The sequence below is a fragment of the Taeniopygia guttata genome, chromosome 5 (assembly GCF_048771995.1).
Source record: "Taeniopygia guttata chromosome 5, bTaeGut7.mat, whole genome shotgun sequence".
NCBI classification, from domain to species: domain Eukaryota; kingdom Metazoa; phylum Chordata; class Aves; order Passeriformes; family Estrildidae; genus Taeniopygia; species Taeniopygia guttata.
The window spans coordinates 916,399-941,319 of NC_133030.1; the positions used below are offsets into that span (position 1 = coordinate 916,399).

A 24,921-nucleotide genomic window follows, 5' to 3' on the forward strand; every position below is an offset into this window, starting at 1 on the left:
ACAAGTTTCTTTCTACTCCTTCATTCTGACTATAGAATGACCATTAATAAATGTAGTAAGACAATTAGGAAACATGCCAGCAGCCATAAAACTCTCCCTTCTGCAGCATCAGGAACTGCACAAGTGGATAAGCCTTAAGTGGCCCCAAGTCAGATATCTCAAATTAAAATTTTATTCCGTTTTGGGACACCTGAATATTGCTCTCATTTTTCCAAGAAATGTCTTTCAAGTCGTGCTTCCCAGAACCACGCTAAGCAGTTCTGTGCTGTCATTCAGTTTTTTACATACCTAACATATTTGGTAATTGGGCTTAATTATTGATTGTAAAATGCAAGAACTCATTCAAGACTACAGCTGCAATCAATACATTTTAGACCCATATCTCTTCCTACTTTTCTTTGGTCAACACTGATGTGCCTCTCCTTGTTTCTGAGGGTTTTCTTCTAACTTCTGTAGAGTTTTCTGTATTTCTTACAATAGCCTTTGCTGTTCACATCAAAAACTGTAAAACCCCTGTTCTCTTGCTCTTCAAGGTATTCTCCATTTCACTGTTTTATATTAAGAAATCTCTAAATGTGAAAAAAAACCCCAAAACTGTCATAATGCTTCTGTTCAAAAATCCAAGGTAGTTTCAATCTCGAAATCTTTTATACTGTTAGGATTTAACCCCACAGTTACAATATAAACGTGTAAGGTAAATCTGAAGGAGAAGTCACAGAAGAGTGTTAAAATTTGCATTACCAATTATGTCTTTCCATGATCTGAATCAGTCTTTAATGAGTCATGTGCCAAGCAGCACTCTGAGCAGCAGCTTTTACACCTCCAGAGACTGTGGTCACAGAACTCAGTGGTCTGACATAAAACAGAAACTTCATCCATTCTTTCAAGCTGCTCTATGAATGCAGAGCTTATTACACATTGCTTATCTGTGTGCAATAGAATAATGGTAACTACACAGGCTTAACAAGCTTAAAAAAAATGTCTTTTTCAGATAGAAAGCTCTTCTAAATCCCAAGTAGTGCTACAACTATGTTTAGAAATAAACTAATTCATACTTATCAACTGCCATTAAATCTTAATAAATCTAAAACCTTGAAATAACTTCTACCTCGTAGCATTAAATAGGAAAAATTCCATTTCTGAAGAGTCAAATCTCAGTTTCACAGCCAGGCAGGAAGAGATGAGAAACATGCACAACTGAAGAGCCTTCTCACCCTCTGACTGGAAAACTAAAAACCTTCCCAAAACAAAACCAAGCAGCACAAAGAAGGGTGGCAGAAGCCCCAGTTTTAGAATTAAATTTTAGAATTAAATGCTGCTCCCTGCTGTAAAATGTACCCTTTACCTCATCAGTAAGATTCTCCCTTTCCTCCTAATGAGTGTCAGCAGGAAATCTAAATCCATCAGTCCCACCATACTACAGGACAGCAAATAATTATTTTCTCTAGAAACAAAACCACTCTCAGTACTTCATTATTTCATCACACTCTTTCTTTTAAGAAGAGCACATCTGAAGTTGCTAAGGCTGTTAAGGCTATTTTAATGTATTTAAAATTGTGAGCATAACAACATAAAAATTCTCTCATGAAGTTTTATTTGAATCACTCATGCAAAAGAGAAAAAAAAATCCACTCTTTCAAAATTATACACTGTCTTTGGCAAGGAGAAAAACAGCTAAAGGGAACAATAAAACACTTTCATGACACTATTTTTTGTATTAGTTTTGTCCCTGGGCTATAAAAAATGTAACAGGCATGCTGTAAGAAAAATGAGTGATTCTCAAAAGTAGCAAAAAATGTATTTTGTGACACGATCCTTTTGTGAAACTTGAAAACTAACAAAATTTTCTGTAAGTCTAAAAGACAGTTTAATAACAGCACATTGTCCTGCTGGAAAGTATGAAGTGGCCACATAGTTTAAGCAGACATTTATATTAAAGCACGGAGATGAAAGGAAAAACTGGATATATTCTACCTAACAGCCAAGGATAGATCCCATATACAGATGTGGTGAGCTCCATTTATGCATTCAGCACATGAAATCACAAAAATAAACTGTCATTTTAAAGCAGAGCTCTTCCATACTACTCTCACCTGGCTGTGCACCTCACACAACCACTTCCCTGAAATGTAGAAATTGCCTCTTAGCAATATACTATTACCTTCTGCTATGCTATAAACTCATGGGGCAAGCCTGAAGAAGAGCAGGCATTATTTGCTGTCTTTATTTTTCCTCCCATTTACAAACAATAATGACTATCTAGGAAGCCCACCAGCTCTGTACATAACAGTATTCAACTCTTTTCTCTGCTGACTCACAATTTCCACCTCCATAAACACCACAGATTTATGTTTTACCCTGCATAACCTATGGCACTCATCTATTATTGTGGTAAGTACTACAGAGATGGCTGTGGAGGGTACAGGCTTATACCACAGCATTATAAAGATTTTGTATTTTTCTGTGTTTTTCTTTCCTTCTGCTGATCCCCTCATATTTATCCTTTCATTAAATGGAAATTCCTTTGCTGCAGCTAGAAAAGCACAAGATGCAAGCCTGTCACCCTTGCCCAATACGACAATTAATATTCTATAATTCTACAGAACTTGAAATTCAGTAGAAGTCTTCTGTTTGTTTCTACAATGACAAATACTAAAAACACACAAACTGCTACAAAGCCCAGAACTAGCAGTCACTAACACGCATTGATAAACACACAGAAATAATATTCTTAACATTGCTAGTAAATTCTTGCTAAATATCCTGCTGAATAACTTAAGGCTTAGCTAAGGAGTAATGCAACAAATTAACTGCACCATCATACATAAAATGTGAAATTTGCATCTGATGTGCAAATGATCCATGTGGCCTTGCAACAAATAATTTTGCTTATTCAGGACAGCAATTATTACAATATGTCTTCCTTACTACTTTGGCTTGGACAAAAAGAAGCTGAATATAGTCTTTGGAAAAGTCAGTTTTGCAAACAAGAGAAGCAATCTATCCTTTCCCAGTAAAGGATATGTTGGCACAGTGCAGGATCAGAAACTGTGGCCTGCTTGCCATAACACAGAGCACCTGTTTACTTGATGAAACCCATACCACATATGGAATTCTCTATAAATACCCATTTTCAACAGCAGAACATGATAAAATTATATACTACCACTTTGGGTTGCATGCAACCAAAGCAAGGTGTCAAGCAGCAGATATTCTACTTCAAGATATAAAAAGAAACTTATGAGCGCTGAATTGAATTTATGCCTTTGTAAAGTTGACAAAATTAATCATATCTTTAGGCATAATTTTCAAAAGAATTTTAAAAAGCCATGATGAAATACAAAAAGAGGAGGTACTGTTTTAGCAGTCAGCTAAAGCAGAACTGAAGTGAAAGTTTAATGTGTCAAATTGAAAGCATTATGTACCAGAATTCCTGGGAAGGGAAAAAACAATTTCTTCCCTTGCTTCTAGAGATCATCACATAAATATACATATTCATCTTATATTATAAATAATGAAGACAGTTTGGGAATGAATATCTAAAAAGAGGACCTATCACAAACAATAATATGGAAGTGAATAATTATGGAACTTATCTTCCATCAGCTTTGAAGCTTTCATATTTCTAATCCTTTCAAGTAATGAATACATTCTTTTTCAGTACTGCACTACATCAAACTGGGCCATCTGTTAAGAAGTATCATTAAGACATTGAGCCCTCTGAGGGACAGAGAAGCAACATTTATTGCTTGCTTAAATAGCTGCAGATGTTGCTAGAAACTACTAAAAAAAAATTAATGCGCATAAACTTAGACCATGACCCAACAGGAAGTCTCAAACATGCTGGTCCCTGCAACCACATGTGTTTTTAAGTTCAAGGCCTAAGCAAATATTTAACCATGCATATTTGCTAATTAATCTTTACTGGCAGAGGGAGAGGTTCGGAGCCCCTTCGTTGACATCTGCAATGGCACTGGAGGAATTTATACGCAGGCAAGACAAAATATTCCAGATATTCCAGCAGACCTCAATAACCATCTAATCCTGCAAATGTCCAGTGCTCATTTGGCACAGCTCTTGCTTGAATTTCTGAGGTGTGTCCCTAAAGGCTGACATGTGAGCCCTGAGAGACCAGGCTCCCCTCAGGCTCAACTCAGCACCAAGGGGGAGATGAGGAACAGAATACAATACACAGGGAATGATTATTCACCCAGCAATTCACTGACTAGAACATGTTTTAAAGAGAAAGCTTTTTCAAGTCTTAACATTGTGATACCTCATTTAAGGGGATTTTCTCAATTAAGATTTTAGTTATTGCCTGTTCAGTCTGGCCCAGCCAGGACTTACAGGGTTGAAAGGAAGAGGAACTTGCATCTAAATATATTCTGCAAGGAGGAAAAATGAGGTTCTGAACTCTAGAATTAATTTTTTAACGCTTGTTTTGCAGTGGTACTACTTCATTGTCCAGCTTAATTCATAAATTAGTCCTGAGAGTGTTCAGATCTAAATCAGCCTCCCAATAGCCATCAAACTAGAATCTTAATGCTATTTTTGAGATTTTAGAGACCTTGAAAAAACACTTTCAAAACCCTGCAGTTGCAGGTTTAAGCAACAAAATATATTTCTTTTTCAAATACAACATTATTTTAAAAGGAATTTTTAGGAGATAATGGTTCCTTTCTCCTTCAGCTCTTTCTTTTCTCCCTCCTCCTGCCAAATTCAGTGAAATTATAGCTTTATATCTGCTAAGTCTTCTAACCAAAGGAGTAGCACAGACTGGTTTTAGAACCATGAGACAATTAATATCTCATTAAAAAGGAAATGCTCCTTTCAATGAATTCCCCTCTTGAACCAACAACTTCTATTTCTTCCAAGCTGGCTTACCTCTACACACACTGCAGCACTGGTTCTCTGGAAGAACGTGATCTTTTTCTGAGCAGTTCAGTGGTGGACAGGGCTCTGTCACTTTTACTAAAACTCCATTCTGAAAATAAACAACATTTTTTAAAATTACATTGGTGAAAATACATGCAGTGGCAAGGATCACATACTTTTCCATCCACAGCACTAGTAATCTCCAGTAACAAACCTGGTAAATTAGCGAGTAAGTTAAATTGATTTGTTCCACTATAATATCACATCTAGAATAATCTACTGTGCATTTCTCTGCCCAGCATAAAAAACAAAATTAAAAGACAGGCACTTCAGCTCAAAATTCTAAGATAGTTTTATCAAATATGTAGTCTCAAAATATAGTTTTCAAATATTTGAAGGAATTTAAGAATTTCATTCCAGCTTAAAGACAGCTTTCCTGCTTTCTGCAAATCTGAGCTTTATTCTTCTTATTTCACAGTCCACATACTTCACTGATAAGTTATTCAACTCTAATTTACACAGCAAGACCAGTATTTTCAAGTGTTGTGTTGTTCTGTCGTGTTCAATTACAAGAGCCTGCTCTTTAGAATTACTGATCACCTTATTCCCAAAGTTAGTTCCTTCAGAGAAGAAAGCTCATCTTGAGAGATCCCTACAGAAACTGCTGTGTAAAAATCAAGCCGAAGACATTGCTATGGTTTTGATTTCTAGATTTAGAATAAGACTGTGATAGGAGGTCTAGATACTGGTATAACTTCCTGTAATCATAGACATAGAGACTTCTTGGGGAGATTTTTCCATCAAATTTTACTCCATCTTCTCCCATCCAGCAGATCAGCCTCACTACATCTCTAGACCAAACTGTTCTCCAGTGCTTTAAATTCATTGTTTCTTAAAATCTTGTCCCAAAATAGCCTCCTCTTACCTTATGGTCCCTCCAGCCTTCTTCATTTACTTCATTTACAAGATTTACTTGTTCAGCACCCCTTCTGCAACTATGCCATCACTGAAAACTTGCAAGTGGAGCAAAAATTAACAACTAGGATTTTTGCTCAGTAGGAGCTACAGTAACTACCCCACAGGACTGTCCACACCTGAGTAATCTCATTTTCCAAGCTATGAAACTCCACTAAGAAAGCAGGCAGCCTGCTATGTTGCCAAAACACCTTCTTAACATCAGTCTAGTCCTCACTACTCCCAGAGTATTTTTCATGACATCTCAGATGGCAGGAAAAAAAGGTGAAATAAAAATTTCTGCTTTCCTCAAATGAAGAAATTTCATTTTCCAGCTATCATGTCTGCAGAGAGAAGTTTAAAAATATGATCCAAAGTTAGGCCAATTGCCTTAACTGGCAAGTTTTAATAGTTGCTGTCGTGAATAATGCTAAAAAACCCACAGACATCTGCTTTCCTTATTTTTTGTAAAAAAGGATCTCCCCTACAGCAGCACAGAGGGCACACATCATCAGAGCAAGTGGCCAGAAGAGCAGTGGAGTTAATGGAGTGTCCTGGCTTGTAAGATAAGCATGTGTTCTATTTGCCATCTGTTGGAGGTTGGGCAGTTTTCTTATCTCTTCCAAGAGCAATGTCTCCCTCCGGGGAGATATCTTCTGTTAATGGGCCATTAAATGACTCCCTGCATGGCTGGTAAAGTTCCATCATCCATTGTGAGATGCTCCACCCAGAGGGAGGAGCCAACTCCCCTACCTACATAAAATCAGCATTTTTTGGGACACCAGGGTAGCCCTTCCCTGGATTCCCAGAGAAGCAGCTTCTTCTCTGCTGGATCCCCAGAGGAAGACCAGGCCCAGCTACTCCATCCCCAGACCTTCCGAGAAAACTCCACCCTTCTACAGATCCCTGTTCCAGCAGCATTTCATCTGCCACTCCAGAGGAACAGCCACATTTAACTAGACTATTACCAACACCCTGACTCCTCAGGGTGCCAGCTGTCTGACTATCACTAGTTTTGTTTGTACTAATTACATTTTTTTAATTTTTATTTAGTTTTTCTCCTAGTAAAGAACTGTTATTCCTATTCCCATATCTTTGCCTGAGAGCCATTTAATTTTGAAATTGTGGTAATTGGGAGGGAGAGGGTTTACCTTTTCCATTTCACAGGAGGCTTCTACCTTCCTTCACAGACTCCTGTCTTTTTAAACCAAGAGGCATCCTGATCTCACTTCCACAAGGGAAAGGGAAGACTCCCCCGTGGTTGTCTGTGCAACTGCAGGATCAAAGGTGATAAAAGTACCAGACACTGAGCCATCACTTATTATCACCTTATCAAACAACCAGCTAGGAAAGCTCTGGCTGTAACTCACTGCCTGTTTAAGCTCAGACAGGACAATTACAGCAGAAAGAGTAAAGGATGTCAGCACACCGACAAAAAGTGGTAACTGACAATAAATCTGGCCAGAAAGATATGGCAAGAAATGGTATGAAAGTCAAATGCATGTCAGGATGAGTCAAAAAGCTAAAGACAAATTTATTCCAAGCTTACTGCTTCTTTAGTGGCTCATGAGGAGATAAAACAACACAAATTGAGAATTACATTAATTTAATGACAGTAAGATTTTATTTCCTTAAGTCTTCTATTTTCTGAAGAATTTGCATCTTGGGAAAACAAATTAAACTTATTTGTAATTAAGTTTTAAAACAATTAAAACATTTCCATGTTGAGTATTCTTTGTGTTAAAATCAATTTGTTATAAGCTAGTATAGATCCAATTATAAGAATTATCATCATCAGATTTCAGATTTTATCCACTGAGATAAGTAAGAAGAGTTCACACTTCAGAATTATTGCTTCAGGCAGCCTTAGAAAAATTATTCCTTTTTATATTCAATTCACATATGTAGCAGTCATAGAATGTGAATAGAAATAGATGTCAAAAAGACATTTTTTCTGGAATAAATATATCAAGCTTCAGTTGTGACATAACGATCCACAAAGAATGAGATCTGGAGTCAAAAATTTACAACAAGATAATTAAATTTCTTGTAATTATCAAGGTAAGTATATTTAAAAAAGGATTGGATGTAAGCCTAATCAGTGACATGCATTGAAAATCTGAACAACAAACAGCTCATTTCACATGATCGGCTTTGAAAATGATTTTCAAGATTTCAGATAAGGCTATTTTCGTGTTTGTTTTTTTTTTTTTTTTTTCCTGTCTGAATTTATCTCTGCCCTAATTCTGGACAAGGCAGGGTTGATCCCTGCAGTAGCCAGGAGGGTCATGGCCAGGACAGGAGGTTTTTCTACAGCGCCAAACCCTGAGGTGGGGCTGGTGGGGTCAAGAGGGAGCAGCTGGGTTTTGTTGATCCCTGTGAATCAATCACCTCTTCCCTGTATCCTTTGCAATCACTATTATTGCTGTTACTGTTTATTTTCTTATGTCCTTGCTGGCTCCAGTAAACTGTTCTCATCTCGACCATGACCATTCCCTTTTGTGCCACCAGATCTCCTCTCCATCCCAGCCAGGACAGTGAGAGATGTGCTCACCACACCCAGGAGTATCTCCTGAGCCACAACAATCTGGAATTGATCAGTCTCTTAGGACACAGTTTCAAGCAGCAGCCTTACTTGTCACTCTGAAGAAGCACATCGTTCCTTGTCTTTTTCACAAAAAACTTTTTAGTCAGCCTTCCTGAAAGCTGTGGGCCCTGTCCATTCCATCTTGCATGGCACACTGTGACTGCCTGCTCCCAGCATTAATGAAGAGGCATTTATTTTTGTACCCTTTGCTGTCAAGCATGTCATCTGTTTATGAGCAGGCACCATGTCATTCACAGGCAGCTGATCAACTGCAAATTCCCACTCCAAGAAAAGTTATAAAAATCTTTCCACTGACATTCAATGGCCCACATCACCATATGAGTAAAAACCAAAAAAAAAAAACTAAACAAACCAACAAACAAAAAAATTCAAACACTTATTGAATGCAGAAAAGTGCAGTTATCAAAAGCTCATACACACTTGCATTTTCTGGCCTTCTCACTACAAGAAAGAGATGGAAAAGCTGGGAGAGATCAGCCATGCACCATGAGGATAAATAATAGACTGGAGCATCTCACAGGAAGAAAGGCTGGAGAGGAGAAGGCTCAGAGGGGATCCTACAGACACATAAATACCCAAAGGAAAGGTGCCAAGAGGATGCAGCCAGGCTCTTCTCAGCTGTGGAGTCTCCATCCTTGGAGACACAGAAGCCACCTGGACAACTGGCTCCAGGTAACCCTGCTCAAGCAGAAAGCTGGACAAGATGACCCCCAGAGGTCCCTGCAAATCTGAACTGTTCTGTGATTGTTAAAAGTACCTGTGTGCTCTTTTTGTCATTGTAGATTCATCTTAAGAGTGTTTGTGGGCAGGATTCCAGCTGGGAATGGTTGTTCATGAGTAACATCTGTGTTTATGGTTAAGAGGATGTGCATCATAAATATTTTTAGTCTGGATTAGTTTTGAAAATTAAAAAAAAAAGGCCTCTCAGCCTGATAAAGAAAATCTTTGATCTAGCTGGATCCAGCAGTAGTAGTATTTTTTTTTTTTTAGATGGAAAAATCAATACAAGTTAAAAGCCTCTTAAGTTTGGATCAGTACTTAGGCAAAGAATAAGAAATCTATCTTCAAATAAAAATTGAAATGTGAAATTTCAAGTTAATCTTTTTGACATTACTCCACTTACAAATATATCCTCCTTTACAGACACAAAGACTTTAAAGTCATCTTTATCAACACTATTACACTGATGTGTACCCTCCACTGTACTCCTTCATGGATCAGCAGCTTTTGAAACTTGGTGTCAGTTTTTCAAGTCTGGAAAATTAAACCATATCAAATTTTGTACGGTCCTACCCTATTACAGAGTCCCTCCTTTTTTCATACAACACCACATGGGACAGAAAACAATGACACAGCCACAGTCTGACCCATCCTTCATCCTCCATCCAGGGAGCATTCCCAGCTGAGGCAGTGGACAAACAGGTCAGACTTAGGAGGGCATGCTGAAGAAATATTGAATTAACCTCCTGCCAGAGACACACCAGCCCACAGAAACTGATGCAAGCACCCTCTTAGAAACTCTCCCCAGGCCAGTGAGGTTTAATGTTTTGTTGAAGCACAGGTATGGACAGAACTTCCATTTGTTGGGGTTTTTCTGAAGGAATGCATCAAACAAGCTGGAGTAACCCAAGCTGGTTGGATCCCTCTTGCATGTATTCATAGGCAGTGAACTTTTCAGGTCATAAGTTAAATCTAATTTATAAGTTAAATCTAATTGAAATCTATTTTGGTTAAAGAATAAATTTGAAAGGCAAACTTTCAGCTACAGCTTCTCTCACTCGGCTACCTACCTGTGGAATCTGTGGAAACACAAGCAGATTTTTACCCCCAGGTTAAGTGAGCTTGTGATTAAAAAAATGCCATTGGGCAGTGGTTAGGTCATTCTGAATACATTTTTTTTATGGTGCACCATTCACAGATGCCATTTTGAATATTTATCAATTCTGTCAATTAAGATGCAAATACCAACTGCAATGTTACTGTAATTAACATTGCCATATCATTTTCCTTTTAAAAATAAGCTAAATACAAAAGCAGTTTTCATTATTTTACTCATTCCTAATGATAGTTATTTGATGGCTGGTATTTGCTTTTAATCTTCCTGAATCAATTATCATACTCCTAATGATGAATATAACACTCTGATTTATAGCACAGAGAAGTCCCACAGATGTAATTCAGATCACCCTCTCTGGCTTCACTCCTGTTCTCATTTTATACATGTACTTTCACTCTCAATAAACATTCTATGTCATCTTATAAATAACAGGCATCTTAGTCTTCCTTTCAAGGCAAAAACCTTGCCCACGAATTTGGATAAGCAGTGCTGAGCACCCCATACAGCTCAACAGTAACAACAGCAAAGTAATTCTGCATAACAAGTTGTTTTCACAACATCTGCAACCAGCTATTGTCCATTTCCATTAGTGAAAATAAAATTGCTACTCCATACACAGAGCTCCAAGCACAACAATAACCAGATCACTGTAATCTTTTCCAATGCACATCCACCAACACTCCCTGAATGGATCTAACACAGCTTCCCTCCACCTGTGCTCTTAAATACTTACTATCATAGCCCAAATGCCATGAATTTGCTAAAAAGAATTCAGTTCTCTCCAATACTCTGTAATTTACCTCAATTATTAGAAGAGCTATATATAGTTTGAACAATACTAGGGAAAATATAGAGTAACCCACACAATATAACAAGAAGGTTGCTTCAAATTTTAGCAATTTGGCTGAAATAAGTAATTTGCTCAAGAGGCTGTTACTTTTTTCTAAAGCTCATGAAAGCAGAGATAAGAGAAAACATTCTTCCAAATCATTTTGCCCTATTTTTTTTATCCTGCAAGGGTCATATTCCTGCCTTGTTTTCATATTTGTGGCTTTCAGTGACTTCAAGGTCACCTTTTTCAAGACAACAGATGTCACATTTGCATGAAGGAAGCCTAAAGAAATGCACTATTTTTTCACTGTCACTTCTGCACACCACAGATACATTTAAAAACAGGAAAGGTTTATACAACTGAAACTTACTCGACATTCCCTGCAGCTCTTGGTTAATACTCGTTGACCTTCTGCTAGCACTTTGCCTCCATAGATACACTTTGCTGTAATTTGAGAGGAGGGAGATTAAAAATTAATTAAATCAGTATTTAAGCAGCAAATAAATGCAAGGTATAACGAAGAAGTAAAACCAGTATTCACATACACTAAAAAAATATCAATACACTAAAAATAGGATTCATTTTGTTTCCATCAGAAGTCAGTCAGTCATTATATCAGTCATATAATTACAGAAAGTAATGAACAATAAATTTATTTTAAGAGAAAGTAGCCTCTTTACCCAAACTAAAGAGAGGGAATAGGAGCATAAAAATTATATCCTGGACTAAATAACCCCATTCAATAGAAAATATTTTCACTACCAGTATTGTGTAGTTACAGTATTTGTGTTACTAGAGGTCCTCATGACTCACTTAAAGAACAGGAGACATTTATCAGTGTCCAGTTCATCACAAGAATAATGCAAGCACAGATTTCAATTAAGCCTTCACATTTTTTGTGGGCACAAAGGTGAACTCTTCAGCTTACTGGAGGACTGCATGAACAGATTGGATGCAGTGAATGACTACTGAATCAACAAACTGCAAAAATCTATTCCAGGAAAATATTCTTCAGGCACACATGAAATATGTAGGATTTTCCCAGGAAACTGAGAACTCCTACTGCAAAACTCTTGTCTGAAGTTTTGACCCTTCTGCCAAAGATAAGTGGCTCCACAAATGAACCAACAGACTGGAACAGAGAGGAGGAAAGTGATCATTCCTCACTCACTCCACGGCAAAGTCACCTAGCCTGGGACTACTGCCACCAGAAAGAAGGCAACGGGCATCAGGGCCACAGCAGCAAACAGCTTGGTCAATTATGAACAGAATTATCACAGTCCCCATGCAACTAAATCCCAATGTCCTCATGTCTAAATTCCAGTTCCAGAGAAGGACAGTAAATCCATCAATTAAAGAGAGCAGCTGGACTGTTATGATCTCACACAAATCCAGTATCCACTATCAAAGTGCCCTACATTACAAACTAGATCAATGATAGACACTGACAAAATAACTTTCTGCTGTGGAATTTCAGCTCTTTCTCTACCTGGCCACTAAAAGTCTGACCTGTGACCCTGAAAGGAAAGCTAAAAGGTGTGAATTCTGTGCTGCAACTGAACAGTGCTTTAAAGTTTTGAGAGTCAAGCTACTTGCACGGTGCAAGTGTTCAGAGCAGTCTGTTCCCAAAAGACACACCCTATTTAGGACTGCTCCACCTGAATTTCCCTCCTGAGTGCCCAGGTAAGGGAAGCACTCACAGGTGTGTCCCCCTGACAGGTGATGCCAATAGTTCCACAGCAGCAACTGTCACAGCCAGATTGATTCCCAAATTTTAAGCAGAAGAGATTGCTAGATCAATCTTCATGAACCTTCAGACATAAATTTGCTTCTAATGACTCTTTGTGAAAATGCTCATTTCTTGAAAAAAAAAAAGTGATTTACGATTTACAGGCTAACACAGTTTTCATCACTAAAGCATTTTAAAAAGGCATCTTCCTCTTGGCATCCTAGTTTTCTTTGTTTTTCAAAAGCTGCCCTAGTTTTTATGCCTGCCTTGTTGTGATCTCACTTCTGAAGAAAACTTCAGATGAAGCAGCTTTGTTTAAATTAGGAATCCCCGTAACTATTTTTAGGAGAATTTGAAATACAGACATTCCTTCCTTCTTTCTGTTTTCCTGCCATGACTGCTTTTAACAAAAGAATGGACACACTGGAAAGCAAGTTAACGTACGATTCAGAAAAATTATATCTAAAATTATAGTCTTTTGCCAAATATTATTTTAAATGCTAACACAAGGTGGCAGGGATCAAAACTGAACTGCCTAAACCCCTTAACATATCAGACATTAGAGCTTTGCTCATTAACCCTTAGCTAAGATGGGAAAGCGTTCAATAACTCAACCGTTCAATAATCCCTAGAGACAGCAAATTACAACTGATGGTTCTATCAGAGCTAAATAGAAAAAGCACAGAGAAAATAACACCTGCAGTGCAGCTCTTTGGAAAACCTCTGCAATTACTACTATCTACCTAGAGGTGACTAACTCTGGTCCTAGCACATCATTTTGTCAAGGAGCTGGCATTTACAATCAATTTCAATCAACTTCCATACGTCTCTTCCCATTGACTGACACACCGAGCTCTTGTCAGAATAACGAGTCAAGTTTGTGCCAATCACTGACAAAAGGCAAGTTTGATTGTTCATCTTCCCATTACAAAGAACAGGAACAGTTTACTCATGAGGGCATACACTGAATCTGCAATTTTGTACCTTGCAATTTCTTTGTGTCACATTTTGACTCTTGTGCATACATCCAGTTTCATGAAAGAACTTCCTAGACTTCCAGTGTTATGAATAAAAATATTTTGAGACAAATAATACAGGCCAGCATGGCCACTTTACCACCCAAGTACTCTGTTCATGAACATCTTTTAGTATGCAGAATATTCATGCTGACATATGAGAGAAATGAGATTATATGAGAAACAAGAGCAAGTGCAAGATCACAGCTAAAGGATATTTGTGCAAGGAACTAATGAATTCAATGACTGAGGAAGGGTGACAGAATGCTAAAAAAGTGTTATTATTTTCCTAATAAATCCCAAAATAATTCAACATCCCTGTCCTAATAAATTATTGAAAAGCTCATGCACGACATTTACGCATCTTCCAGAACAGATCAGGGGAAAAAGAATTTGTGCTTAAGGTAGGACTGGCATTAGTATACAGCTAAAATTTTCATACATAAAAATTGTCTTTGTTCCTTTTACTACTATTAAAGTAACCAATATTGAATATTCCTTCTGTGAATGTTACTTAACAGCTTTCATTCCCTGTAAAAGGAACTGAAAGCTGATAATAATACCAATCACAAAATGTACTTAGCTTTTCTTTCTTCTCATTAATTTATTTGGAAATTAATTACAGCAAACTACGGCTCCACACAGCAATATTAAGCCAGGGTCTGATATACTGTCATGTTTATTTTAAAGAACGGTCTTTTAACTCTAAATAAAAGATAGGCAAAAAGATAACAGCTTGGTTAGCTACTTATCACAAAAGAAAGTTCAGATTATAGACTTGATGCTCCTCAGCATCAAGAGGAGACACCAACTGGAGCCAAGTCAGTCTTCCCAACAGGATGAATAATTTTACACTAACAATAGGCAGATATAGTACCTCAGAAATTTGTAATGCTTGTTCATTTCTCAGCAATTATTTATTTTCTTCCTAAATGTGAAGTTTACATTCATACAGTCATAGTGTTTGCCGCTATGCCTCACGTTACCTGAACCACCAGGACCTCTGGAAACCATTACTAGAGGTCCAAGTGAACTCTGCTGGAACAGAAGGCAAAGCAGCCAGGTCAGTGTGGTGCACTCACCCTTGCACACCTTGCAGCACTGGCTGTCCACGTGCACGGGCAGGGCATCGGGGGGACACTCCAGAGGGGGACAGGACATCCTCCGGCACTCCACAGCTCCGCCCTGAGCAAAGGGGTCAGCACAAAATTCAACCACTGCTGTGCAACGAGTGCGTATTTCACACAAAACACTAAGGACTATCTAAGTAAATGAAAACACCATTCTGGATCACAAAACTTTAGTAACAGATTTAATCCCATCCAACTACAAAATTAATCAAAGTGCAGCTGAAGGTGTACTGCCTTCAGTATTTTGATACATATTACTGGTTTTACCCCCAAACCCAGAGCAAAATACATTAACTGGAAAACATAAGTCAAGAACATGAGCTCTGCTTTCTGTATGCTGTTCCTATCATCTTGGAGTTTTTTTAACAATCAGGCTTCTATTTTCCTGAGCAAACAAAGGCTCTCTTCAGATATTTATCAAATAATTTCAAAGATACAAGTTTTGCATACTAATCCTCTTTCTGTCCCTTGTATTTTTCAGCCTGATAAATGCTGAAAACGAATCTGCAAGTTGTTACCATGCAAGATGCAACTAAGCATCTATGAATACTATTAAGATAAAGCCTCCTTTTTGAAAAGCTACTGCAGTGAAAACAATTCAAAACCAAACACAGACAATGCCACTCCTTCACCCCAAAACCACAAAGTCCTCACAGCTATAATTAGAACAAGTAAGAAAGCATTGTCAAGGGAAGGCAGATTTTATGTATGAAGCTTGCAAATAAGAAATGTCAAAATTTTATTTGTTTTACCATTTCCCCCCTCTATTGCCCATGCTGCCACTAGACACATACTAAAACCACAGTAATTCTCAGAGTGAACATTATGTATTCAAGGGCCATTTTCACATTTTCATTAGATCCTATCATTCAAACTCTTCAGAAATGCTTACTTTGCATGTGCAATTCCTGCAGTGATCATCTTCAACCCATGAGTCTTTGTCTCTGTAGATCAATCCATTTACTTGACAAGTCTTCTCACAATGACAATCTTCCAATTGACTCAGTCTTGTTTCTGCATAATTTAACTATAAATGAAATTAACTTGATGAGACTTCTGCAATTCAAACACATTATTTTAAAAAGCAAAAACCAGTACACTTATTTTTAGCAAAACCAACTTTGACCACAACCTTTGAAATGCTGAATCAGAAAATCAGCAGGTAAAAAACTAACCCTATTCCTCAGAGTTAGCACATGGTCAATCCCACACTGTGAACAATGGAGCAACCATGCTCCTGGAGCAAACCCTGGGCTTTTGACTAGCTCTGAACACTCCTTGTTGTTACAACAGAAATAGAAGCTTAATATTTAGCAGTAAATATGTGCATTCCTTTCCTGCCCATGCAAATAGCTGAAAGATGACAGTCTTCTGTTCAATTTTTTTTTTCCTGGCAAAATAAATACAAGAAATTAAAAAAAAAACCCAAAATTTTGTGATTCATGGAAGTATCCCTGGCTGTATAAACCCACAATGTAAATAAACCAGATTGCCTAGTCTATAAATGAAGCCAAGTGCTTGATTTTTCTTGACTTTAATCAAAGCCAAGCTTGAACCTTTTTGACTTCCAGCAAGGAAAGACTCAGTAGAAATTTCTGTGCTGGAAGTCTTCACGTAACAAACACATGTGAATACAAAGCACACCCTAGTGGAGGCTCATAATTTACCAAAAAAAATTCATTCCACTAAAAGAAGTGCAGGAGATGCTCAGACTGATTTCAGTGGCTTGTTAAAGCCACGTGAATTATTTTAGCCATTGCACTTAGAGGAACGAACAGTACTCTAGCCCAGCAGTGGGGAATGCTGCAATGCAACACAACCCTTTTCTCCAGCAGCAAATTAACATTTTAGCCAGATTGTAACACCCTGACATACAGTGCGTCTCTATTTAAAGACACTAAATTAAATCAATTGAACACATCTACTGGAGAGATTCAGAATTTAACTCAAATTATGACAAAAAATAAAATATGCTTTAAAAGCTAGGATTTATTAGTCTTTAAAAGCTGTGTCTTCACAAAACACGGGTAGGAAGAGGGTGTAAGGGTGGTTATCTTGCTACAAGTCATGATGAAATGCTCCTTTCATAGCACTCCGTGGCAATCTGCCATAGCCAGGGCTCTGGTGGACCACTGACACAGACCCTGTGTGCCACCCCAGGCCCACCAGGCTCAGCAGAGGTACAGCCCAAGCACCAGGGAGCCTCCCTTTCCTGCTTTCATTCTGCACAACTTGCACAGCTACTAAAATTATTGGCGCCTGAAACCAGTAGCTGGATGTTTCTTTCCCAGCCCTGAGCCTCCATAATTTGAATTTCTATAAACTGCACATACACACTCATGGCAAACAACACTTGCTCCTCTATTCAGTGCTGTGATACAGCTGTAACCAAACAGAGATTGAGAGAGGAGCTGAAATCTGAGTACGGTGGAGCCTAAAAGCAACAACGAGACACCAAGACACTTTTTGAAAACATCTTGTCCGTGCTCTGCATCTCCTGGTGCAGGACCAGGTGTTGCAGCATTTTTGAGAGAAAGAGGACATGAGTTATGAGATCTGAGCTACTCCAGTCTCAGCCTCAGATTTGGGCCTTGTGAGGCCTTCACGCAGTTGGAAATTCAGAGCTTGTGGCACAGATAGAAATAGTATTAAGGTGTGACGGGGACCACTGGGCTGTCTGGGTGTGAATTAGTATAGGTTTTATAGTGTAAGGTGTAGGCCATTTTAAGGAAAAGGTAAACAATGTTAGCTTGCCAATCAGAATGCCTTTGTTTCTGTAAACTATGTAGAAGCTTATATAAACTACCATCTTATCTCGAATAAAGGGAGAACGTTTGATTAACCACACTGGTTCACATCTGCATTTGTCCTGTCCAGTTTCCCGTTTTCCTGAGATTCCCTGGCTTTTACCAGGAGCTGGGATGCTGCTGCTGTACATTAGTGAGCCCTTCTCTGACCACATGCCAGGCCAGACAGGATCTCTGCAAAGCCCTTCAAAATCCCACAAAACACACCTGTGTCTACATTAGTAACTCTTGGCTATTGTGGCTAGGACTTAAAAGGCAGATATGCCTCTCTCCAGACCCCGTTTTTAACTTGCACTTTTCTACCAAGTTAATTCCTTTCCTGTTGCATGAATTTTGCCTGAACAACAGGAAACGACTGCAACAAAGCAGTTAGTGGACTGCTGTAACAGAAAAGGAATTTGCAATGAAGGATCATGCCAGCACCACTTTATGAAAGTGCAGAGTCTTTGCAGTGCAAATACTATGTTATTTGCTTCCCCTCATAAAGTACTAGCAAGCAAAAATATAATTAACACCAGAGAAAGCAAGTTACTCAGTGCACTGCATAATTGGAACTTGCTCATACCACCAGCAGGGCTCAAAATAATTGCCTCCCTTTCATAACACAAGCAGAAAACTGAACTAAAAGCTGCACATTTTTCATCTGGATCCAGCCTGTCCAAAGCATGTCAGCTGAGTAAGAGGATTGCCAGCATAACACACACACTCTCCAAAAAACAGTTTGCCCTTTCCTATTGGGAAGGGAAAGAGCCTTTGAAGGCAGTGCATTAAAAGGTGTCAATTTTTTTTAAACAAGCAGCACTGCCATGCAAATCCTGTTTTGGAAATTCCTACAGTGACTACACTGAGAGTAAGGGCATCAATCTAAGGTTGGTTGCATCTGCACTTAGATTTAAGTAATTAGCATGTAAGTGCTGTTTCAAAAGAGACAATTAACTACCCTCTACCACAAACCAGATGGATCATCAACAGTAACCTCAAAAAATGTTCAGATTCTCCTTTTAGCACAGCTCAGGTGTTTGATCACCTCTAAAACAGAGTTTCCTATCCCAAAACTTCAGCACAGCCTTGCTGAAGGGCCTTGGCTTAACACCGAGGTTCCCTGAGCAGAACCTAAAGAAAACTTCAGACATTTCAGACAAACTAAAAAAAATCCCCAACACTGCAGATTCCCATTCACCCTATTCCTGACCCAAAGCTGGGGGAAAAGGAGAAAGAAAAAAACCACAAAACCCAAGCCCACAGCACATCACCTGGAGCTGAGCTGACTTTTACACTGATAAAAACCATTGATCACAGGTGCTATCAAGGTCAACACAGTCAGAGGTTCACAGGTATTTTCATTCTGGGGCCTCATTTCAATTCCCAGGAAGGAGATTACACCAGTCCTGAAGACTTCACAGGACCTCCCACGAGAAAACATCCCCCCTCTGACAGCATCACATGGTAAGGAAACTGCTGAAGGATTTCACTCTTGTTTCTGCATTTATCCCTCAACATGAAAAGGGAAATCAAGCTAAGGATTCTTACAAAAATAAAAAAAATCAGACTCTGGGTATTTTTTCACTACCTTGCAAATAATAAAGCAGACAACAGAAACATTATTGAGCTTAAGGAGCAACCACAGAGCTGTATCCATAAGACTACTGCAAACAGCAAGAAAAGAATTTGCTTTACTATAGAATACTATATAGAATAATTTTCACGGAATAGGAAATGGCATATCAAATAAATACTCTCATCTTTGTCTTATGGGAGGAAAGGAAGGAAATGGGCAACTATAAAAAAGCTCAGGTACCTACTTTTGCAGTCATTTTTGCCAGGAGTTCTTGCAAATCCATGATTCCTTGCACCAGACTTAAGAAATCACTGCAGGTTGGGCATGCTCAATAGAGAAAGATTAAAAAGAAACAGAAAAGAAGGAAAAACATAATAACCCATAAATAAACAACAATCTATCATACTAGATTTATCCGAACATAAAATGCAATCAGTTTATACAGAATTCTTGCCTTCTGGAAGTCAGCACATGCAAAAATAACACGCCTGGAAGTATTATTTTTAAAGCAAAGATACAATCTGTCTGAAAAATCTAAAATAGAGACAATAAAAAGATTGCTACTTACTGCGATTCAGATTAGGACACTGTGTTATATATCCATTAGGTATAAAGATGATTTTCACATCTTGAATAACACCCTTTGCAAAAGAAGAGAAAACTGGTAATACAGATTACAAACATTCACTTCAATCTGTACAAGCTATTTCACAAGTCATTTCTTCAGTGGATACAAAAAAAAAATTACCAGCTTACTCTGCTTGTGAGGAAAATAACTGAAGGTGAACAAAATATAACTCCTCCTATCTCTCTGTGTGTTTGGAATATTACAGTGATAATACTGCTTTCTCTTTTGTAATCACCAATATAAGCTGCTTAAACATCTTTAAATGGAGTGAGACTGGTGAAAAAAGCAGTGAAATATTATCCATTATTCAAGCCGATGACACACTTTTCCAGAAGACAGAAAGAAAACGCAGCAGAACTCCTTATTTTTTTAGCCAAATAAGACTGAAACCAAACACCAAACAGAGAATACCTAGTGCCAGATGTAAGTTTACACTTGCATGGCTTGGTTTCATTGAGCCTCCTCGCTCTGTATCTCAACAGGCAGTTTGGGTAATTGTGCCATCAGCCAGAATTCCACCCTCCCTCCAGCCCAGGCAGACAGAGAGATGCTGGCAGAAGGTCAGTGCAGGTTTTTTGGGGCTCCTGAACCCTCCCTCCAGCCCAGGCAGACAGAGGGATGCTCTGTGCAGGGCTGGCAGAAGGTCAGTGCAGGATTTTGGGGCTCCTGAACCAAACCAGGACAGCCCCACGGGAGGCAGCAGATGTCCCTGCCCAGTGTCCCTGCACACCTGAGGGACCCCAGACACTTCAGGCAGCCCAGAAAATGCCAAAGCATTTTTTTATCATGGTGGCAGTAATCATCTAATTAAATAACTGATTTGCCAGATTGTGCTTTAGTTTTCAGTTAAATTGCAATAGGGTGAATTCTGCAAACCAAGGGCATCACAAATTGCTCACATGCCACCCGTAAACCCAAAACAGAGGCCTCAGATAGTCCTTAAAGCCTGGCAAGGCAAGCAACATTTACATGCTCATCTGTTAAAAGAGCAGAATGTAATCAGCAAGCACTGTTTCCTGCTTACTGTCCCATTATCAAATATTAACTGAAAATACTAACAGAGATAATCAGATCACCCTGTCTTTCTTGCAGAAGTATATACATTTATTAACCTTTTCACCTATGAGAGTAATGAAACCATAAGTACCACTGTCACTGGAAATGGAACATCCTGAAAAGCCATTTCACATACTTTCCGTCAGCAGTCATCAGTGAGAAATTAGGTGAGGCATAAAAATACACTTCAACACTTAAGCCTCTACAGTGAAAAGCTCAACCAACAGTGAATGAGATTACAAAGTTCCACCACACCACATTGCCTAGCTAACAAGACACCAATCAGAGAGAATGGTGAAAATTTTTCAGTTTTTTTTTTTCTTTTTTTTCTTTAGGTGCATCTTCATATGTGTTTGCTGCATCAGAGTCACTTTACTGTCTTTTGGACAGATTTGCATTTAGACATAGCCTGAAGAGGAAATACAACTATTTTGTGTCTTAATTTCTGGCTACATGAAAACATATTACTATGTAATAACATATGAACATGAACTTCAGTTCACTAATATAGATGAGTTCTAGGTCTATAAAACATCTGAAAATGAATTATTTTCATCAAACATAGAAGTAAACTTTCCAAGGGCAGAAATTTTGCTGATGTATTTTTTTAATAGAAAGACTTCATTGTAGGCAAACACTTATTACAGCCATAATTATCGTAACGAATATGAAAAAACTCTGGTTATTCCTGCTTCAACATTAAGTCTAGGCTGCCAAAAGCTTAGATTTGTCAGTGGTCAAAATCTTTCCAGTTTTTCCCCTCCCAAACAGATATGACCTTTATGTTACCAATAAAAACATTTGGCTAATGACAATCAAAGCTTCAGCTCAGCATCAGGACTTGCTAGCTTGAAGAGCCTTCATCTGGTGCAGGCAGATTACCAGCTACACGATGAAATTCAGGTTCTGCAGCACTAAAAATCAAGCCCATCCCATGAGGACATAATGCAAAAAGCCCAGTTAATTGCACTTCTCAGCTATCTACTGCACAGAACAGCCCTCCCACATTCTGGGAAAAGGCTCATCTATTCCATGAGCTCCCCACTTCTGCATTTTCATTTCCTCCGCTGCCTTTCATCCCCTTTCAAACCCGCTTCTCCCACAGAGATAATATGATCCACACAGCTGTGCAAGTGGCACTGGCCAGGCCTGGGAAAGGCTCTGCGTGGTGACACCAGCAGAGTGTCTGGGACTCCTGTGCCCTGGCAAAGCCGTGCCAATAATTCCCACTCCATCAGCTCCCCTCCCAGGGCAGCCTTGCCAGGCCCCTGAACACCTGCCCACAGCACCACACTGAGTTTCACTCCATACAAAAAGTCCAAAAGTATTACAGTCAGGTGACTATACAAATGATATCCACGATACCGTGCAATAAAAACACCAATATGCTTCCCAAGCACCTCATATACAATCCCCAGACACAAGCAGGATCAATAGAGCCTGCTCTAATAATTATGAACATTACTGCCTTGCAACCTAAATCACCTTCTCACCAAGGCATTCATAAGCTCATTGCTGCACTGGGTCTTTGGCGGGACCCTTGGGGGAAGGGTTCTCCTCAGCAATAAAACAAATTTTGCATACAATTCAGATCCTGACAGCAGTCAGATCCATCCCAGAGTGTGTTCCATAGATACCTGGCACCAATCTTTTTCTCCCTTCAGCTGCATTTTCTTAAGCTTTCTAACCTGGTAATAATGATCATCATCAGCCCTTAGCCCTGAAACAAACCCTGAGTTTGTGTGGCTGTCCTGGCTCTGTCCAGCACAGAGTTAATTTTTGCAGTAGCCAGGAGAGAGCATGGCTGGGACATGGGAATTATTCTACAGCACTCACACCACGAAGGAGGCAGGGGAAGGGACTCTCTTCCATGGAGGAAGAGTTCCTTATGGTCAAGAAAAATGTGGAGGAGGGAGCCATCCAGTACCATCTATTATCAGGAATGTGTAAATACTTTATTCTCCTATATCTTTTGTTAATAATATTGCTGCTGTTACTGTTCATTTTCTTATCTCATCACTCTTTCCAGTAAATTGTTCTTATCTACACCCATCACCTTTACCTTTTGTGCCTCTAGTTCTGAACTCCATTCCACCACAGTGGGAAGGGGAAGGAAAGGAGGAGTGAGAGAGACCTAGGTGTGATTTGACAGAGCCTTGGGGGCGGGATACTGAACTGGAGAGCATCATTCATAAACCACAGTCCCTTAATTTTCTATACCACTCATGTCCCACCCAGATCCTGCGCCTTCCAACTACATGGACATATGAATATACACAATCACAGGTATAATTTCCATAGTCAGTAGCCACCTCTCCAAGGTTTCTTTTTGCCGGAGCTCACTCTAGGTCAGGGGTGGTTCCATGTGGTGGAAAAGTCTCTCCTCCAAGCCGTGCTTCCAAAGAAAGGCTCAGCAGTCTCTGCTGTTCGGTCTCAAGGCAGTTTATTGCAAGTTATCTAAAAGATTTTCTTCTCTGGCTGCTGTGGTTTGCTCACAGCTCAGGCAGAGGCACACACACACCCTGACATCCTCTCTGTCCCCTGACTTCTTCTTCTCTCCCCACCCAGGGCTGCTGCTTTTATATGGTACATTACGTGCTACATGTTTAGTTTTTCCCCAATGCCTATTACCTATATTAAATGGTGCCTTTCTACTCTAAACCAATCTGTGAGTGCCAACATCACCAAGAACATGGAGATAAGGAAGAAGAAAGAGGGAGGACAGGACAGGCCCAAATCACAAATTACACACCAAGTGGACCCAGGTCCTTGAGCAAAAACAATTCCATTTTTTTCCTTTTAAAATTTTTACCTTTGCTTGAGTTGCTCCACTCTGGAGCCCCCACCAGCATTCTTATTGCAAGTAGTGTCACTTTATCAGAGTCCTGCAGCTGTTCAGGGTGAAATCCCAAAACACCAGAGCAGAGAATTTCTCTAAATACCAGCCCATTTTCTCCCATGTTCCATGAAACTCATGATTATTCCTCCTCAGATCTCTGAATGACACTCCTAGAAATCTCTGTCCTGATTCTAAACATGGTACTGTAGACCATACTGAGAAAACATAGCAGACATAGCAACATGAACATGCTTTCCTTATATCCAAACAAGAATTAAAATTCTCAAAAGGTGTTTTAACAGGCCTGAAGGAGGAAAAGGGGGTGAAAAGCTGTGGAAAATCATCCCCACCTCTTTACCCCACAGACTGGATATGATTATTAATGGACTCCCCACAGAAGAGCCTGAGGTAAGGGTAGGAGAACAACACTGAGCACACATCCAAAATAACTCTCATTGCCCTTGATGTTATCAAGTCATTAGCAGATATCACAGATCAGCAGCAAGGTAATCCTGATCCCTCTCCCTGCCCTGCAGAAGACCCTTGTGAGGAGCACAACAGGGAACAGACACAGGGTCAGGCACCACATCCCCATCAACAAGCCAGGCCACTGCTCCACCCTAATACCACAAGTGCTTAAAGCAAATAAATTATCCCCCTGCTCTGACTCTTGTTATTCCCACCCTTCCTGCCACACATTAGCCACCAATTAAGGCTGTCTTGCTTCAGGAATGGTACTCCCCACATCAGTACCCCCATGGAGACTCTCCCAAACCCCAGGCTGCTCCCTCTCCATCCCCATTCCTCTACCCCTCTCCGCTGTGGCAGGATGGAGCTGAGAACTGGAGGCACAAAAGGTGAAGATCCCAGCTATAGGTAGGCACAATTTACTGGAAAGAGTGGTAAGAAAATTAACAGTATCAATATCAATAACAAAAGGCACAAAAAAATTTATTCACGTAACGCGCTTGCTTTTCCTCACACACATTTGCATGGCTCCAACTCACATACAAAAATGCTAATTCTTTTTTAATGCTCTTATTTCCCTGCAG

The 24,921-nt window shown here is 39.3% G+C and overlaps 1 protein-coding gene across 8 annotated transcripts in view; it reads right to left on the reverse strand.

Annotated features, from left to right (window-relative positions):
• Window positions 1–24,921, reverse strand: part of NELL1 (neural EGFL like 1) — a 273,062-nt gene that overhangs the window by 190,071 nt on the left and 58,070 nt on the right. For all 8 annotated transcript variants that reach the window (XM_030273294.4, XM_041716815.2, XM_072929397.1 and 5 more), the window contains exons 6-11: window positions 19,915–19,987; window positions 19,591–19,673; window positions 15,874–16,008; window positions 14,934–15,036; window positions 11,477–11,550; window positions 4,885–4,984 (exon numbers count right to left, since the gene is read on the reverse strand). In XM_030273294.4, coding sequence (XP_030129154.4) covers window positions 4,885–4,984; window positions 11,477–11,550; window positions 14,934–15,036; window positions 15,874–16,008; window positions 19,591–19,673; window positions 19,915–19,987 — 568 coding nt within the window. The remainder of the gene's footprint in view (window positions 1–4,884; window positions 4,985–11,476; window positions 11,551–14,933; window positions 15,037–15,873; window positions 16,009–19,590; window positions 19,674–19,914; window positions 19,988–24,921) is intronic.